At 39.0% G+C, this 19,798-nt stretch overlaps 2 protein-coding genes across 3 annotated transcripts in view; one reads left to right on the top strand and one right to left on the bottom strand.

Annotated features, from left to right (window-relative positions):
- The window catches only part of ptprz1b (protein tyrosine phosphatase receptor type Z1b), a 45,678-nt gene extending 36,745 nt beyond the window's left edge, over window positions 1–8,933 (top strand). For both annotated transcript variants that reach the window (XM_027151826.2, XM_027151824.2), the window contains 6 exons: window positions 3,161–3,234; window positions 3,322–3,450; window positions 4,755–4,904; window positions 6,607–6,749; window positions 7,627–7,762; window positions 7,956–8,933. In XM_027151826.2, the coding sequence (XP_027007627.2) occupies window positions 3,161–3,234; window positions 3,322–3,450; window positions 4,755–4,904; window positions 6,607–6,749; window positions 7,627–7,762; window positions 7,956–8,099 (776 nt within the window). In that variant the 3' untranslated portion in view covers window positions 8,100–8,933. The remainder of the gene's footprint in view (window positions 1–3,160; window positions 3,235–3,321; window positions 3,451–4,754; window positions 4,905–6,606; window positions 6,750–7,626; window positions 7,763–7,955) is intronic.
- A 138-nt stretch (window positions 8,934–9,071) lies between these two features.
- Window positions 9,072–18,692, bottom strand: ndufa5 (NADH:ubiquinone oxidoreductase subunit A5). Its single transcript, XM_027151827.2, has 5 exons — window positions 18,578–18,692; window positions 11,010–11,054; window positions 10,552–10,668; window positions 10,259–10,324; window positions 9,072–9,222 (listed from the first exon to the last, which is right to left on the bottom strand). The coding sequence occupies exons 1-5, from the start codon at window positions 18,596–18,598 to the stop codon at window positions 9,121–9,123; spliced, it is 351 nt and encodes a 116-aa protein (XP_027007628.1). The 5' UTR covers window positions 18,599–18,692; the 3' UTR covers window positions 9,072–9,120.
- Window positions 18,693–19,798: the final 1,106 nt, after the last annotated feature.

Raw genomic sequence — 19,798 nt, 5'->3', positions numbered from 1 at the left:
ACATCAGTGTCTGATCTCACTAATGCCCCTGTAGCTGAACGATCACTAATCCCCACAGACACACTCCAACATCAGTGTCTGATCTCACTAATACTCCTGTAGCTGAATGATCACTAATCCCCACACACACACTCCAACATCAGTGTCTGATCTCACTAATGCTCCTGTAGCTGAATGCTCACTAATCCCCACACACACACTCCAACATCAGTGTCTGATCTCACTAATGCTCCTGTAGCTGAATGATCACTAATCCCCACACACACTCCAACATCAGTGTCTGATCTCACTAATGCTCCTGTAGCTGAATGATCACTAATCCCCAGACACACACGCTCCAACATCAGTGTCTGATCTCACTAATGCTCCTGTAGCTGAATGATCACTAATCCCCACAGACACCAACATCAGTGTCTGATCTCACTAACGCTCCTGTAGCTGAATGATCACTAATCCCCACAGACACACTCCAACATCAGTGTCTGATCTCACTAATGCTCCTGTAGCTGAATGCTCACTAATCCCCACACACACACGCTCCAACATCAGTGTCTGATCTCACTAATGCTCCTGTAGCTGAATGATCACTAATCCCCACACACACACGCTCCAACATCAGTGTCTGATCTCACTAATGCTCCTGTAGCTGAATGATCACTAATCCCCACAGACACACTCCAACATCAGTGTCTGATCTCACTAATGCTCCTGTAGCTGAATGATCACTAATCCCCACAGACACACTCCAACACCAGTGACTGATCTCACTAATGCTCCTGTAGCTGAATGCTCACTAATCCCCACACACACACGCTCCAACACCAGTGTCTGATCTCACTAATGCTCCTGTAGCTGAATGATCACTAATCCCCACAGACACACTCCAACATCAGTGTCTGATCTCACTAATGCTCCTGTAGCTGAATGATCACTAATCCCCACAGACACACTCCAACATCAGTGTCTGATCTCACTAACACTCCTGTAGCTGAATGATCACTAATCCCCACAGACACACTCCAACATCAGTGTCTGATCTCACTAATGCTCCTGTAGCTGAATGATCACTAATCCCCACAGACACACTCCGACATCAGTGTCTGATCTCACTAATGCTCCTGTAGCTGAATGATCACTAATCCCCACAGACACGCTCCATCAGTGTCTGATCTCACTAATGCCCCTGTAGCTGAATGATCACTAATCCCCACAGACACGCTCCATCAGTGTCTGATCTCACTAATGCCCCTGTAGCTGAACGATCACTAATCCCCACAAACACCAACATCAGTGTCTGATCTCACTAACGCTCCTGTAGCTGAATGATCACTAATCCCCACAGACACACTCCAACATCAGTGTCTGATCTCACTAATGCTCCTGTAGCTGAATGATCACTAATCCCCACAGACACACTCCAACATCAGTGTCTGATCTCACTAATGCTCCTGTAGCTGAATGATCACTAATCCCCACAGACACACTCCAACACCAGTGTCTGATCTCACTAATGCTCCTGTAGATGAATGATCACTAATCCCCACAGACACACTCCAACACCAGTGTCTGATCTCACTAATGCTCCTGTAGCTGAATGATCACTAATCCCCACAGACACACTCCAACACCAGTGTCTGATCTCACTAATGCTCCTGTAGCTGAATGATCACTAATCCCCACAGACACGCTCCAACACCAGTGTCTGATCTCACTAATGCTCCTGTAGATGAATGATCACTAATCCCCACAGACACGCTCCAACACCAGTGTCTGATCTCACTAATGCTCCTGTAGATGAATGATCACTAATCCCCACAGACACGGTCTGACATCCATTAGAAAGATTACACAGAAAACAGAGTGGGAAAGTGGGAATAAATCTGGAATGGGACCATGTAGTGTAACTTAAATGAAATTTACTTCATTTCTTTATCTGTACCCAAATTCCCAAGTTTTCTTGGTGCAAGATGATGATAATTATGGATATAATATAATGCAAGTATCATCAATCAAAGTTTTTTTAATTCCAAGTGCTTTCTTGCCCACTTTAGATGGATATAGAACATTGTGGTTTTGTCATCTGCACTATTTTGTCTGAACCCTTCAGATGTTTTTGACTGTTGCACACTGAGTCACACAGCAGTATTGAGGAGGTTAATAAAAAACGCTAAAATATCTCGGCACGGAGAACGACCCAAGGGCACGGCCTGAAAGAGAGAGGAATTATACGAACTCAGGACTGCTGCTGTAATCATCGTCCCTGGAACACTATTCACAACATGCTAATATGTACCCTCTTTTCAACAAACCTGGTACTGTTTGACTTTATGTACTGTAACACTTCTTAATCCCAGCCTCCGGACTCACCAGGAAGAGGATGCGGAAGAGTTCCTTTCTGAGTTTGGTTTCTCTCAAGGTTTTTACCTCGAATCATTTGCATCAGCTGTGTTCTTGCCAGCTGCCAATCCTCTACTCTATGCTCTGCTTATATGGACCTGAGCTGCTAAGTTAGTCGTTTCTTTCCATTCCGGCTGCAACAACACAGCAAACGTGGTCAGTTATTACACATTAGGAGTCTCTGCAGAGACACTGAGACACTAGCAATGGTGTTCATTCATTCATTCATTTTCTACCGCTTATACGAACTTCTCGGGTCACGGGGAGCCTGTGGCGTCATCGGACATCGAGGCAGGATACACCCTGGACGGAGTGCCAACCCATCACAGGACACACACACACTCTCATTCACACACACACACACACTACGGACAATTTTCCAGAGATGCCAATCAACCTACCATGCATGTCTTTGGACCGGGGGAGGAAACCGGAGTACCCGGAGGAAACCCCCGAGGCACGGGGAGAACATGCAAACTCCACACACACAAGGCGGAGGCGGGAATCGAACCCCCAACCCTATAGGTGTGAGGCGAACGTGCTAGCAATGGTCTTAACGACATGAAATCTTTGTCAAAGTTATGACTCATATAATTTGTATCGGTCACTCTAGTTGCTAGTTCCAAAGGAAGCTGCCCGTGATGTCCAGAATATACTGTTTTTGTGTGTCAGTCAGATAAACCACCTACACACACACACACACACACACACACACACACACCTAAACTATATTATCGGTTTTAAACCTGATCTCTGTGTGCAGTGGAAAGATCCAGAGTAAGTCTGTCTTCGACTGGCGCAGATTCTTCAGACTACATTAATGCTTCTTACATCATGGTGAGAACTTTTTTCAACGTGGTTCTTTTGGCTGATTGTGTCATAAAATGGTTGTAACTGAGTTTTAGAGTGTGTTCTGTTTTGCAGGGTTACCATCAGAGCTGTGAGTTCGTCATCACCCAGAGACCCCTGGCCAGCACTATACAAGACTTTTGGAGGATGATCTGGGACCACAATGCTCAAATCATCATCTCTTTGCCAGATACACAGAACCCGGTCATTACACACACACACACACACACACACACACACACACACACACACACACACACACACACACACACACTCGCGCACATTTCAAGATGCCCTGCCACACGTATTTCATTACTTTTGTGGTAATGTCTGACGTTTACCATGGACTCGGTTGCCTCGGTTACCTTGTTTCAAGCCATTCTAGTGTGGTATAGAAAGCCTGCAGGAAGACTCAGCTCGATTTGCGCCAGTTCTCATTAATATTTGATGAGCTATGCTGCTTGGCTCCGATTGGCTAACCGCTAGGATATGAGAGCATGACTATTCATTCACCCAGCGCAATAAGTAGCCTAGGATAGAGGAACTTTGTTTACAATCACCTGGAATTGCGGCAGAATGGCTTCTTCCTGTATATTGCCATATACATATATATATGACCCTGAATCTGAAGAGGAGACAGAAGCACCAGAAGAACCACAACCAGCTCGTTTAGCCATGGACGTATCTGGATGGTAATTGAACTATTTAAGTAAACCATCAAGCATTTTGAAACGTAATAAAATGTATTCATGGCAATTGTCTTCTGACATTTTCACTTTTAAACCATTACACCATCGGCTAGTGGCTAAATGTGTGTAGATGACAAAAAACCTGCATTTTCTTCAGAGTGCTGCTGCATAAAGTTTCATTCACATGAACGAGGCCTTCCGTGGTCTGTTAAATCTATATAATTAGGCTATATAATAACCGCAGCGAATGGCAACGGATTTTCTGCTTTTAATTCACGTCTTTCATATCATTCTGCGAGATATCCGTTCAATTATCGCAATAGAATTCCACTGAAGGTGAAAGTCAGCTAAGACGTTGCCTCGCAAATACCCGCGGACAATACGCCTATTATTACCTATTTACTATTATCCCTCAAATAAGCAGCCGAATTTATACCGATGTTTCAGCCTAATAAGTTTTGGTCCGCAAACAACCTGACCGTTGACGTTCAGCTATCCTTGCTGTATAGGAAACTCACTGAGCTACACGAGTTCTGTGGTCTCAAGTGGGAGAGCTTATGAATAGTAATAAGCTCGATCATTTCTACGTCACTCTGAGCAGCTTTTCTAACCTACCTGATTTCTCCGCTTATTTCTTTTCAGTGGCTAGAGCTGACCGGGGAGGTAGCGGTTCATTTTCACATTCCCGACACAACACAAACACACATGGACCTAACACATATCAAAAAACACAAGTAAAAACAGTTTTGTGTGGAAGGGCACCTTTTAAACACAATGTACTGTTCTACAGTACCGATGTTGAAATATGTTTATTTACAGACTGAGGAAGAGGAGTGTGTTTACTGGCCCACTAAAGAGCAGCCAATCAGCTGTGAGACCTTTACAGTGACGCTGGCAGGAGAAGATCAGATTTGTCTGTCTTATGAAGAATCTCTGGTGGTGCAGGACTTTATTTTGGAAGCCTTAAAAGTAAGAACACGACACAAACGTATTTAGATACATCTTAACCGTTTTTTTTGCTCATTTCATCAGGCTTTTTCTCCATTTTTCTTCCATTTTGTAGTCGAATTGTGTTTCTAAACAATGATTCATACAATATTTCTTACATTCAATGGTGCACAAGATTCTTTTGGGACACAAAGTTTATTTAAACACCAAAAACTATTCAAGTCAGCACTTATAGAACCTCTTTACTTGCAAATACAGCTGCAAGCCTTATAGGATACGTCTCCTATCAGCTTTGCACATCTGGATTCTGATATATTTTCACTATTCTACATTGGACATTTTCTCAAGACCTGTCAGATAAGACTGAGGTCTGGGCTTCGACTGGGTCATTTAGATACTCTAAGGTTATTACTCCAGACTAGCACAGGGAGCAAACTTAGGGTCTAAGATTTCAAGTCGCATATGATGCAATTCATCCCCATAAACAATGCTACCATCACCATGCTTTAATGTGTAGCTGGAGTGTATGGATCATGCTTCTCCTGTTAATTTGAGCTGGGGATCTCTCCTCCTCCTTCAGTTAATTACCCCTGGGTTTTTATGTCTTATATCTCAGACTATAATTTAAATGTTCTTCTAGGCAATTTCAGGAATTTAAGAACAAATATTAGATGTATCCATAAAATTTACAAAAATGAATTTATTTAAACAGGTTGCATGGTGGCTTAGTGGTTAGCACACCTCCAGGGTTAGGGGTTCGATTCCCGCCTCCGCCTTGTGTGTGTGGAGTTTGCATGTTCTCCCCGTGCCTCGGGGGTTTCCTCCGGGTACTCCGGTTTCCTCCCCCGGTCCAAAGACATGCATGGTAGGTTGATTGGCATCTGTGGAAAATTGTCCGTAGTGTGTGAGTGAATGAGAGTGTGTGTGTGTGCCCTGTGATGGGTTGGCACTCCGTCCAGGGTGTATCCTACCTCGATGCCCGATGACGCCTGAGGGTCCCCGTGACCCGAGGTAGTTCGGATAAGCGGTAGAAAATGAATGAACGAATGAATTTATTTAACCAAATATTTCCCTTGCCAATTAATGTGTATCTGGAGTGTATGATCATGCTTCTCGTGTTAATTTGAGCTGTGGATCTCTCCTCCTCCTTCAGTTAATTACCCCTGGGCTCTTATGTCTTATATCTCAGACTAATAGCCTCCTTTCCTGGACCTTCGTTGAACATCCTCCTCCAGACCCAGATGCATTTGTGCCATATTCTTCTCATTTTTAAATAATGGTGTTACTTATTTAGGTGTTGCTTATTTAAGATGTTTGGAGAATATATATATATGTGTTAATAAATCCTGATTGAGAATATTCCAGGACTTTTACCTCCTCAGACTTGTTTTAACAGCTCCCTTGTTGTCATGATGCAGTTAATCACATGACACTTTAATTACACACGGTTCGACTCCATTCAGCTTCTTATGTGACTTCTGATTACTAGCAGAAATAATGCATTCTTCATCATTTCAACTTCTTTTTTTAAATGTTTTATTATCGGTAAATATCTTTTTGGCTATTAATCTACTATTTTGTGTTAAGTCCAGTTCAGTTTCAGGTTGTAACGTTACAAAATGTGAAATTAAAGAATACTTACTTGAATACTTAAGGTACTGTACACTGAGTTTCTCCTCCAGTACGGATGAATTAAATCGCTGTATGTATCACTGACTGGCAGGACGACTACGTGTTGGAGGTTCGCTGCTATCAGGCTCCACACTGGCCCAATCCAGACAGACCCATCAGTAATGCCTTCGAGCTCATTAACATCATCAGGGAGGAGAATGCACATCGAGAGGGTGCTATTGTGCTCCATGATGGGTAGGTGTTAAAGGTAGCGATGTTCCCAAAAAGAATATGGATGGACTGCGTGCATTACGGATAGATGTGTGTGTGAAAAAGCAGTGAATTTTAAGTGACGGACCAAAGTGTGTGTGTGTGTGTGAAAAGATTTGAGTATGAATATTTCATCCACCATCAATTTATAATGCAGATAGTCACTTGCTGATGTCCTTCTAGGCAATTTCAGGAATTTAACAACAAATATTAGATGTATCCAAAAAAATTTATTTATTTAACAAGAGGGCATGGTGGCTTAGTGGTTAGGACGTTCGCCTCACACCTCCAGGGTTGGGGGTTCGATTCCCGCCTCCACCTTGTGTGTGTGGAGTTTGCATGTTCTCCCCGTGCCTCGGGGGTTTCCTCCGGGTACTCCGGTTTCCTCCCCCGGTCCAAAGACATGCGTGGTAGGTTGATTGGCATCTTAATTGTCCGTAGTGTGTGTGTGTGTGTGAGTGAATGAGAGAGTGTGTGTGTGTGTGTGTGTGTGTGTGTGCCCTGCGATGGGTTGGCACTCCGTCCAGGGTGTATCCTGCCTCGATGCCCGATGACGCCTGAGATAGGCACAGGCTCCCCGTGACCCGAGTAGTTCGGATAAGCGGTAGAAAATTAATGAATGAACGAAAAATTGATCTAACCAAAAATTTCCCTTAGCGATTAATAAAGTATTCTACACTTTTTTACTTTACTTCTACTATTATTATAACATTTTCCCCTCAGGATTAATAAGGTATCCTTCTCTACTACTGTTGTTATTATTATTATTATTATTATTAATATCATCATCTTAATTTCTTAATTTGCCTTTGGGATTTAATACAGTACATTCTACTGTTTTCTATGATGATGATTTGCACAGGTATGGAGGCTCCAGTGCTGGGACACTCTGTTCCTTGATCTCTCTGATTAATCAGCTGGAGGAGGAGAACATGGTGGATGTCTATATGACCACAAGGATGACCAACCTGATGAGACCAGGAGTATTCAGTGACATAGTGAGGAGCCTTTATTTAACCTTCCTTGTATTTTCCCCTCTTTGTTTTTAATAGTTTTAAGCTAACACAGGAATCTGTACTGTATACAGTATTTACTAAACACAGTGTGCTCTCAGTGTCAGTGCTCTCTATACCAAAACGACCTCATGTACAGATGGAGTAATTCTAAAGCTGTTCATCTCTCTTATCACAGGAGCAGTATCAGTTTCTTTACAAAGCGATATTGAGCTTGGTAAGCAGCAAGGAAGACGAGCAAACGCTTCTTTCCACCGAGAACAACGGCAACATCCCGGCTGGTTCGGCAAACATCACAGAAAGTCTCGAGTCTCTTATGTAATTTCAATGAGTCGTATGTTTGGAAATGATTTAAAGAGATCATCTGACTTTGTTTACATGAAGGTAGAGTGTAGCCCTTTGGCTTTACGCCCCGGTACGGGATGTGATCCGATCTTTTAATCGTGCCTTTTTGTAAACGGTGTAACTTTCTAAAGCGATTTGATATGTTATTGTTGGGACTAATGCCAAAATTTCTACTCTTTTCAGAATGTCGACTGCCGCACTGCTAGTGATGTCTATTTAGTGGAGTAAAAATGTAATATTTATAAGTAAAAAGAGATCCGCAGATTTTATAGACGAATGTAGCTTAAGTACGTTACAGATTAAGGACCGTTTCAGATACATGACTACACACTGATCGCATCGACAGACCAAACCCTATTTGTATAAAAAAAAAACAAATATATATCTATTTTACTACTTTTGTTTGACATAAGAGTTTAACCAGTTGTTTTTTTTAGGTGTATGTATATACAGTTCGGTGACAGTGCTGTTTTATTCCACGTCTGTGTTTTCGTTTCTTTGATGCATGAACTTTATGTAGATGTAAAGCAACGATTAATGTCTGTGAACGATGGCTGTAAGTCTGGTACTGAGTTTGTGTCTAACTGCTGATTAAGTGACTATGCTGTGTATTTCTTTTAAAGAGACAGGAAGCAAACACTACAACCTCTAAACTGTACTGTGTAAGCATCTCGGTGTAACTGTCGCATCTTAACATGTGAATGGGAGACGGAAGACGACGCAGTATTAACAGACATTCCACTTTCCCCTGAGGTGCACGCGCGTGTTCGGTTCGGATTCTGCTGGGGGTTTGTTGATTTAGTCGGTTTTATATAAAAGATGACTTACCCAAGCTGTTGGGCTCTGTGTCCTTTTTATGCACTATTCGGTTGCTATGCAGCTGCCCTACATGTGGATGATGTGACTATGCTCCTAGTGTGTTGTAAAATCATACATCTGTTTCACCAAGTGGACACGTGAACATTTTATTAATCGTATTTCAACATAAATAAACTGGTTTAGACTGGCCACTTCCACTGGTTTGCTGGGGCGTCTTCGATCAGTGGTTCCCATGGTTTCCATTCGGCCATCTTTCTGGATAAAGCCAGCTCTGACTCTGCCTACAAAATAAAACACACATACTGCTTCACACTGCAAATTTTCAATATTGAAACACACTCAACTTAGTCACGATGACACTGTTTGGAGTCATCTTATACATGACCAAAAGTATGTGCACCCCATGTCCATCACACCCATCCTTGTTTCTTTTCCAAACCGAAGCACACACAGTTGTATAGAGATTTCCCTACACTGAGCACCTTTGGGATGAACTGAACCTCCTCACTCTTATACCATCAGAGTCTGATCTCACTAAAGGTCTTGTAGCTGAATGATCACTAATCCTCACAGACGCACTCCGACACCTAGTGGAAAAGCTTCACGGGAGAGAAGCAAACACGGGGAATAAATCTGGTCTGGATATTTGTTTCTGGGTCTAATGGTCAGGTTTGTACACAAGTCTGTATATATAGTGTATGTATATCGATACAATGGGGAGAAAACCCTGCTTGCTATCAACAGAGTTTTGCTAATCTACTTAATGTTGTTGCTATTGTATTTTGGTATCCTGAGGAAAATTATATATATATATATATATCAGAGATGTGTTTACTTTTTAATGACTGTCTTATTAAATGGTCATAAATGAAGTGAGAAATACAGTGATGGTGACAAAAGATTTTCAGAAAATAGCAATTTTTTAATATATACATAATATATTCCTATTAAATAAACATCAAAAACAATATTTTTAACTATGAATATGTTTGTTTCAGTAGATATTAGCTGATGCTGATTTTGGTTTTCTTTGGTAGTTTATACTGAGGTGACGATGAGCCGTGAGCTACGGCAACCTTTACTCAGATGTGCTTATACTGACGGAGATGATAGGTCACATCGTTATATCTGGATAATGTGTTCTGGATCTTCTGTGCTGCTCATTCCGTGCAGTGTGTAGGAGTTCAAACTAAATTGTTGCCTTCAGAGCACAGTAATTACTGCTGGGTTTGACAAAGAGAACCATTTTAAATGTTCTGCTGCCTTATTATTATTTTTTGGCTTTGTTCGGTATCAGTGCATCGGTTTTGTACTCACTTGTGCGACGACCTCTTCGATCTGACCACAGTTGATCTTTTTCTCCAGTTTCTGCACGTCGGGTTCCTTTAAAGAACATCATGCAGTGAGAATCAAAGACAGCACGGTTCATGCGACTCAGTTCGTGTTTGTGTGTTATCTCGACATCGGGGAACTGTAACGATTCGGAATGAAGCCTTCATTTAACGGGAACTTCTGATGTGAAGCTGTTTGTAGCTTTTCTTATCCATCACATCACATTATATCCAGTCTATCAGGCACTTTACGCTGTTCTAATGAGAGGGTGTTCTTACCGATTTGACATGGTTGAGTCGCTCGTTTACAAGCTGCTCGGTGTACTTTCTGTAGGCGGCATCCTGAGGCATGGCTTGGACGCAACCCAGAATCTTGGAGTACAAAATCCTCAGACGCTTGGGGCAGAGAAATGGCAAATTCTATGAGATTTTGTTCATCAGACAGGAGTTTTTCTTTAGTTAGGTAGTCTTCTGCATTAATGTACACCCACTTGGGTGAACAACTGAAAAAATAAACTGGATAGCGTTCGATAAAGCCCAAAAACACAGAGTATAAAATCCAAGAAATGACAGCGTTATATTTACTAACTTGGATAAGGTGCAAGCCTATGGTTAAGTTTCCAACTGAGAAACACTGTTTAATAAAAGTCTTCCTCATCCTGAGTCTTCCTCGCCCTTGTAACTACACGGCTTCCCCGACAACAAGCATTAAGATGAATAAAAAGCGTGGACTCTACCTCATGTGGGTTCAGGGAAACAGCGAGTCCCACCAAGCCTGTGGTCTGGGGGAGAAAAAAATAAACAAACAACTAATTAATTATTATATTAAATATAAATCACTTCTGTAACAGACACAAATGACAAACTGTTCATCGACGGATGGGGGTTGTACAAAAAAAAGCTGAGAAGGAACTTTAAAATCTTTTTAAAAATCTTTAAAGTCTTTTTTGATGTAGATCTTTAGGCACTGAACAGGTATTTAGCCAAAATGCTTGAAGGATTTTTATTTATTATTTCTTTTTTTTTTTAAGTTTGAATACTGTAGGTTTCCATCTAAGACGATGATCAGGGCTTGAATTATTAATGCACCAGGTTCAAGGTGCATTACTAACAGGTGATGCTGCCCCCTTGTGGTCACAATTCTGATGAGCTACGGATCATTCGGTGATGTAACCGAATAACAAACACACCAATAACGTGTTCGGACTTGTTTAATTTAGCAAAATCTAAAAGGTCAGACATCTGTTAAAGCTACAATGTGGAAGATGTCCGAATTTAGACCATCAGTCCTGAATCCTTCTTCCTAAAAGATACTGGAGTCTCACACAAGGAGCTACTTGCTTTAATGTGAATAAAACAGAGTGCTGCAGCACCTCAGGAACATTATATAATCACTTAATGTCCTCAGTTTCAGCATTTTTATTAAAAAACAAACAAACAAACAAACAAAAAAAAAAACCAATACATTGCAGCTTTAAGATTCATCTTTTTCTTAATTCTGAGGTTATTAGTAATGTTTTTCTTTAAACACTCCGCTTCCTAATCACATTCTTCAGTTACATAACACTTTTCACCCATTAGGGTACTGTAAGAGAAAAGCAGTCTGCCAGCGTGTGCGCGCGCGCACACACACACACACACACACACACACACACACACACACACACACACACACACACACACACACACACACACACACACACACACACACACACACACACACACACACACACCTCCTTCAGGCCAATAAACTCCTCTATACAGACATGTCCATCTTACAAATCTCTTTGGAGTCCATAAAGACTCATTCATTCCACTGAACTGTAACTCATCTGCATTTTAAATCCTTCACTTTCGAATCTGTAACTCTTGCACATTCTGAACGGTTACATGTTACATACAGCACATCACATTATAGTAGCTCTTCTGATTCATTCTATTCATTTTTTAAACTTGAACTTACTTAAAGGTGCGGTGCACGATGTTTGAAAGCCAATGTTGACATTTGAACTCACCAAAACAAACAGGCCCCTAACCCAAATGGGTGTCACCCCTGTTTCGATAGCTCCGCCCCACACATACATACAACTACTATGTTGGACCCTGCTGGGGCAGCGGGCCGAGGGGATATTTTTATCGGTAAATGAACTCAATGAGTAATACTATGTGTTTTTGTAGTACTGTGTGTTGTACCGTGAAAGGTTTAGCTCCGGTTCACTTGGAAGACACCATTCAACACCTAGAACCCGAGGCAGAGGTAAAGGCAGGTATCCGCCATGTCGATGTTTCAATCGCTTTCTGCTAATGTCAGACATACGCACTGAACACTCTCTCTGATGCATATTGACAAGACACGCCCCTTTATGCTCATTGGCTACACGTTTGTTTTGTTTGTTGGCCCGACTCAGTTTTCTAAAGCATTTCTCGGAAGCATTTCTCAAACATTGTGCACCTCACCTTTAAATTTAGTTTATTTATATGTCCGGTCTACGATGATCAGGCCTGATTTTCATTTAACTGGTCATATTAACTGTATAACTGTGTACATGATCAGTGAAGTCACATTAACTGTATAACTGTGTACATGATCAGTGAAGTCACATTAACTGTATAACTGTGCACATGATCAGTGAAGTCACATTAACTGTATAACTGTGTACATGATCAGTGAAGTCACACATTAACTGTATAACTGTGTACATGATCAGTGAAGTCTGGTATTAACTGTATAACTGTGTACATGATCAGTGAAGTCACACGTTAACTGTATAACTGTGTACATGATCAGTGAAGTCTGGTATTAACTGTATAACTGTGTACATGATCAGTAAAGTCACACATTAACTGTATAACTGTGTACATGATCAGTAAAGTCACACATTAACTGTATAACTGTGTACATGATCAGTAAAGTCACACATTAACTGTATAACTGTGTACATGATCAGTAAAGTCACACATTAACTGTATAACTGTGTACATGATCAGTAAAGTCACACATTAACTGTATAACTGTGTACATGATCAGTGAAGTCACATTAACTGTATAACTGTGTACATGATCAGTGAAGTCTGGTATTAACTGTATAACTGTGTACATGATCAGTGAAGTCACATTAACTGTATAACTGTGTACATGATCAGTAAAGTCACACATTAACTGTATAACTGTGTACATGATCAGTGAAGTCACATTAACTGTATAACTGTGTACATGATCAGTAAAGTCACACATTAACTGTATAACTGTGTACATGATCAGTGAAGTCACATTAACTGTATAACTGTGTACATGATCAGTGAAGTCACATTAACTGTATAACTGTGTACATGATCAGTAAAGTCACACATTAACTGTATAACTGTGTACATGATCAGTAAAGTCACACATTAACTGTATAACTGTGTACATGATCAGTGAAGTCTGGTATTAACTGTATAACTGTGTACATGATCAGTGAAGTCACATTAACTGTATAACTGTGTACATGATCAGTAAAGTCTGGTATTAACTGTATAACTGTGTACATGATCAGTGAAGTCACACATTAACTGTATAACTGTGTACATGATCAGTGAAGTCACATTAACTGTATAACTGTGTACATGATCAGTGAAGTCACACATTAACTGTATAACTGTGTACATGATCAGTGAAGTCTGGTATTAACTGTATAACTGTGTACATGATCAGTGAAGTCACACATTAACTGTATAACTGTGTACATGATCAGTGAAGTCACATTAACTGTATAACTGTGTACATGATCAGTGAAGTCACATTAACTGTATAACTGTGCACATGATCAGTGAAGTCACACATTAACTGTATAACTGTGTACATGATCAGTGAAGTCACATTAACTGTATAACTGTGTACATGATCAGTGAAGTCACACATTAACTGTATAACTGTGTACATGATCAGTGAAGTCTGGTATTAACTGTATAACTGTGTACATGATCAGTGAAGTCTGGTATTAACTGTATAACTGTGTACATGATCAGTGAAGTCTGGTATTAACTGTATAACTGTGTACATGATCAGTAAAGTCACACATTAACTGTATAACTGTGTACATGATCAGTGAAGTCTGGTATTAACTGTATAACTGTGTACATGATCAGTAAAGTCACACATTAACTGTATAACTGTGTACATGATCAGTAAAGTCACACATTAACTGTATAACTGTGTACATGATCAGTAAAGTCACACATTAACTGTATAACTGTGTACATGATCAGTAAAGTCACACATTAACTGTATAACTGTGTACATGATCAGTAAAGTCACACATTAACTGTATAACTGTGCACATGATCAGTGAAGTCACACATTAACTGTATAACTGTGTACATGATCAGTGAAGTCACATTAACTGTATAACTGTGTACATGATCAGTGAAGTCACACATTAACTGTATAACTGTGTACATGATCAGTGAAGTCTGGTATTAACTGTATAACTGTGTACATGATCAGTGAAGTCACACATTAACTGTATAACTGTGTACATGATCAGTGAAGTCACATTAACTGTATAACTGTGTACATGATCAGTAAAGTCACACATTAACTGTATAACTGTGTACATGATCAGTGAAGTCACATTAACTGTATAACTGTGTACATGATCAGTAAAGTCACACATTAACTGTATAACTGTGTACATGATCAGTGAAGTCACACATTAACTGTATAACTGTGTACATGATCAGTGAAGTCTGGTATTAACTGTATAACTGTGTACATGATCAGTGAAGTCACATTAACTGTATAACTGTGTACATGATCAGTGAAGTCACATTAACTGTATAACTGTGTACATGATCAGTGAAGTCTGGTATTAACTGTATAACTGTGTACATGATCAGTAAAGTCACACATTAACTGTATAACTGTGTACATGATCAGTGAAGTCACATTAACTGTATAACTGTGTACATGATCAGTAAAGTCACACATTAACTGTATAACTGTGTACATGATCAGTAAAGTCACACATTAACTGTATAACTGTGTACATGATCAGTGAAGTCTGGTATTAACTGTATAACTGTGTACATGATCAGTGAAGTCACACATTAACTGTATAACTGTGTACATGATCAGTGAAGTCTGGTATTAACTGTATAACTGTGTACATGATCAGTGAAGTCACATTAACTGTATAACTGTGTACATGATCAGTGAAGTCACATTAACTGTATAACTGTGTACATGATCAGTGAAGTCTGGTATTAACTGTATAACTGTGTACATGATCAGTGAAGTCACATTAACTGTATAACTGTGTACATGATCAGTGAAGTCACATTAACTGTATAACTGTGTACATGATCAGTGAAGTCTGGTATTAACTGTATAACTGTGTACATGATCAGTGAAGTCACATTAACTGTATAACTGTGTACATGATCAGTAAAGTCACACATTAACTGTATAACTGTGTACATGATCAGTGAAGTCACATTAACTGTATAACTGTGTACATGATCAGTAAAGTCACACATTAACTGTATAACTGTGTACATGATCAGTAAAGTCACATTAACTGTATAACTGTGTACATGATCAGTGAAGTCACATTAACTGTATAACTGTGTACATGATCAGTAAAGTCACACATTAACTGTATAACTGTGTACATGATCAGTAAAGTCACATTAACTGTATAACTGTGTACATGATCAGTGAAGTCACACATTAACTGTATAACTGTGTACATGATCAGTAAAGTCACACATTAACTGTATAACTGTGTACATGATCAGTGAAGTCACACATTAACTGTATAACTGTGTACATGATCAGTAAAGTCACACATTAACTGTATAACTGTGTACATGATCAGTGAAGTCTGGTATTAACTGTATAACTGTGTACATGATCAGTGAAGTCACACATTAACTGTATAACTGTGTACATGATCAGTAAAGTCACACATTAACTGTATAACTGTGTACATGATCAGTGAAGTCACACATTAACTGTATAACTGTGTACATGATCAGTAAAGTCACACATTAACTGTATAACTGTGTACATGATCAGTAAAGTCACACATTAACTGTATAACTGTGCACATGATCAGTGAAGTCACACATTAACTGTATAACTGTGTACATGATCAGTGAAGTCACATTAACTGTATAACTGTGTACATGATCAGTGAAGTCACACATTAACTGTATAACTGTGTACATGATCAGTGAAGTCTGGTATTAACTGTATAACTGTGTACATGATCAGTGAAGTCTGGTATTAACTGTATAACTGTGTACATGATCAGTAAAGTCACACATTAACTGTATAACTGTGTACATGATCAGTAAAGTCACACATTAACTGTATAACTGTGTACATGATCAGTAAAGTCACACATTAACTGTATAACTGTGTACATGATCAGTAAAGTCACACATTAACTGTATAACTGTGCACATGATCAGTGAAGTCACATTAACTGTATAACTGTGTACATGATCAGTAAAGTCACACATTAACTGTATAACTGTGTACATGATCAGTGAAGTCTGGTATTAACTGTATAACTGTGTACATGATCAGTAAAGTCACACATTAACTGTATAACTGTGTACATGATCAGTGAAGTCACATTAACTGTATAACTGTGTACATGATCAGTAAAGTCACACATTAACTGTATAACTGTGTACATGATCAGTGAAGTCACATTAACTGTATAACTGTGTACATGATCAGTAAAGTCACACATTAACTGTATAACTGTGTACATGATCAGTGAAGTCTGGTATTAACTGTATAACTGTGTACATGATCAGTGAAGTCACACATTAACTGTATAACTGTGTACATGATCAGTGAAGTCTGGTATTAACTGTATAACTGTGTACATGATCAGTGAAGTCACATTAACTGTATAACTGTGTACATGATCAGTGAAGTCACATTAACTGTATAACTGTGTACATGATCAGTGAAGTCTGGTATTAACTGTATAACTGTGTACATGATCAGTAAAGTCACACATTAACTGTATAACCGTGTACATGATCAGTGAAGTCACATTAACTGTATAACTGTGTACATGATCAGTAAAGTCACACATTAACTGTATAACTGTGTACATGATCAGTGAAGTCACATTAACTGTATAACTGTGTACATGATCAGTAAAGTCACACATTAACTGTATAACTGTGTACATGATCAGTGAAGTCACATTAACTGTATAACTGTGTACATGATCAGTGAAGTCTGGTATTAACTGTATAACTGTGTACATGATCAGTGAAGTCACACATTAACTGTATAACTGTGTACATGATCAGTGAAGTCTGGTATTAACTGTATAACTGTGTACATGATCAGTGAAGTCACATTAACTGTATAACTGTGTACATGATCAGTGAAGTCACATTAACTGTATAACTGTGTACATGATCAGTGAAGTCACATTAACTGTATAACTGTGTACATGATCAGTGAAGTCTGGTATTAACTGTATAACTGTGTACATGATCAGTGAAGTCACATTAACTGTATAACTGTGTACATGATCAGTAAAGTCACACATTAACTGTATAACTGTGTACATGATCAGTGAAGTCACATTAACTGTATAACTGTGTACATGATCAGTGAAGTCACACATTAACTGTATAACTGTGTACATGATCAGTAAAGTCACACATTAACTGTATAACTGTGTACATGATCAGTAAAGTCACATTAACTGTATAACTGTGTACATGATCAGTGAAGTCACACATTAACTGTATAACTGTGTACATGATCAGTGAAGTCACATTAACTGTATAACTGTGTACATGATCAGTGAAGTCACACATTAACTGTATAACTGTGTACATGATCAGTGAAGTCTGGTATTAACTGTATAACTGTGTACATGATCAGTGAAGTCACATTAACTGTATAACTGTGTACATGATCAGTGAAGTCACATTAACTGTATAACTGTGTAGGTAATAAACAGAATCTTGTATCTTGAATATAATGTCATTAATTTTGAATGGAAGTTGAAATGCAAACCTCTGTCACCATTTTATTTGCACCTACCTATTGTCATTAATTTTTAATGACAATAGGTTTTTTTGACAATTGTACAAGCTAATATCTGTTTATTAGTAACAAATATTTGTTTATGAAGGTTAAACTACTGTACGTTATATTACACTACAGCTCTGTTATTTATCTAATACTACACCCAAATATCCCGCTCCCTGTACAAAAGCTACACCCACAATTCGACATTAAGACACTTTACACAGATTATTAAATGACCTCCACACGTACCTTCTTTATCACACCAGCCATAGCTGCTACCCGTCTATCTTAATGTCCGTCGCTGGAAGATGACGTCAGAAGCGCGCCTCTATATACAGCTCTAGTGTTGTTGTGTTTGTTGTGTTGTACTTTTTTCTTTCTATCTTTCTATAGTAACATTTAAGTAACGTATAATTTAAATTTTAAACAAAGGGTTTTAAGTAAAAAACAAAAAACATCTATGTCTCAATTTAAATATTTTTTTCAATTTCAAAATGCAGATTTAGCTTTTAATAAATTCAGAAATCTGCTCAGATCTGTTCATTTCAGACCTCTCTCTCTCTCTCTCTCTCTCTCTCTCTCTCTCTCTCTCTCTGTCTGTCTCTCTCTGTCTGTCTGTCTCTCTCACTATATATATATACTGTGTTCTATAGTATTATTGCACCCAATATTGTCTGAACATACAGTATTTACACTGGTCAGTGTTGTTTCTGTTTCTTGTCTCTTGTGTATTGTCTTTTTTGTATTGTCTTGTATTTTTTGTCTTCATTGTCTTGCACTGTCTTGTCTGTCTTGTTTGTCTTGTCCTGCACTCTTGTTTGTCTTGTCCTGCACTGTTTGCACCAGGTTACACAGATGCACTTTATGTATATATCCTTATAGCTCTGTCTTTGTGTTATGTAGCACCATCCTGGAGAAACGTTGTCTCATTTCACTGTGTACTACAACAGCTACATACGGTTGTAATGACAATAAAAGCTTCTTGAGTTGACTTGACTTGACTTGAGAAGAGTGAAGAACATTATTACAGCAAACACAAGGGGAATGTGACGTTCAGGTCTCCACATACTTTTTGCTAATAGAAGCTCTCATAAATATTCTTCACTAAAGACTCCATTAACACTTACAACATAGAAGAATTGACTGCGACGATATTTCTTGGCCTGCTGATTATTCACATTTCTACAGACGGTGTAAATGTTAGCATAGACAAAGAATAAATATTAATTGTGGGGCCATATATAATTATCCACACTGTATATAGAATCTGAAATGCTTTTATATAAGATTCAAAATTTTCATCCTGACTTTATATTAAAATGTAATAATATTCATTGTATTCGTTTCTTAAAATAAAGTGAGCAAATCCACATGACGGCTGCGGTTCTAGGGTCAGTTTCTGGCCTTTATTTGTTATTTATTTGTGTAAAATCAGGAAAGGTATTTTGGATCAGTTAAATCTTCCTCTTG

The sequence above is a fragment of the Tachysurus fulvidraco genome, chromosome 19, assembly GCF_022655615.1.
Source record: "Tachysurus fulvidraco isolate hzauxx_2018 chromosome 19, HZAU_PFXX_2.0, whole genome shotgun sequence".
NCBI lineage: Eukaryota > Metazoa > Chordata > Actinopteri > Siluriformes > Bagridae > Tachysurus > Tachysurus fulvidraco.
Note: the sequence above shows the minus strand (reverse complement) of the source record. Positions and strands in the feature narration are given on the sequence as shown.

Excerpts from the sequence above, each read along its gene's own strand:
- ndufa5 (XM_027151827.2), bottom strand. The coding sequence starts at position 18,598 with ATGGCTGGTGTGATAAAGAAG. Across the intron at positions 10,669-11,009 it reads TTTCCCTGAACCCACATGAG|CGTCTGAGGATTTTGTACTC; the intron begins GTAGAGTCCACG and ends CTCTGCCCCAAG. Across the intron at positions 10,325-10,551 it reads GACTCAACCATGTCAAATCG|GAACCCGACGTGCAGAAACT; the intron begins GTAAGAACACCC and ends TGTTCTTTAAAG.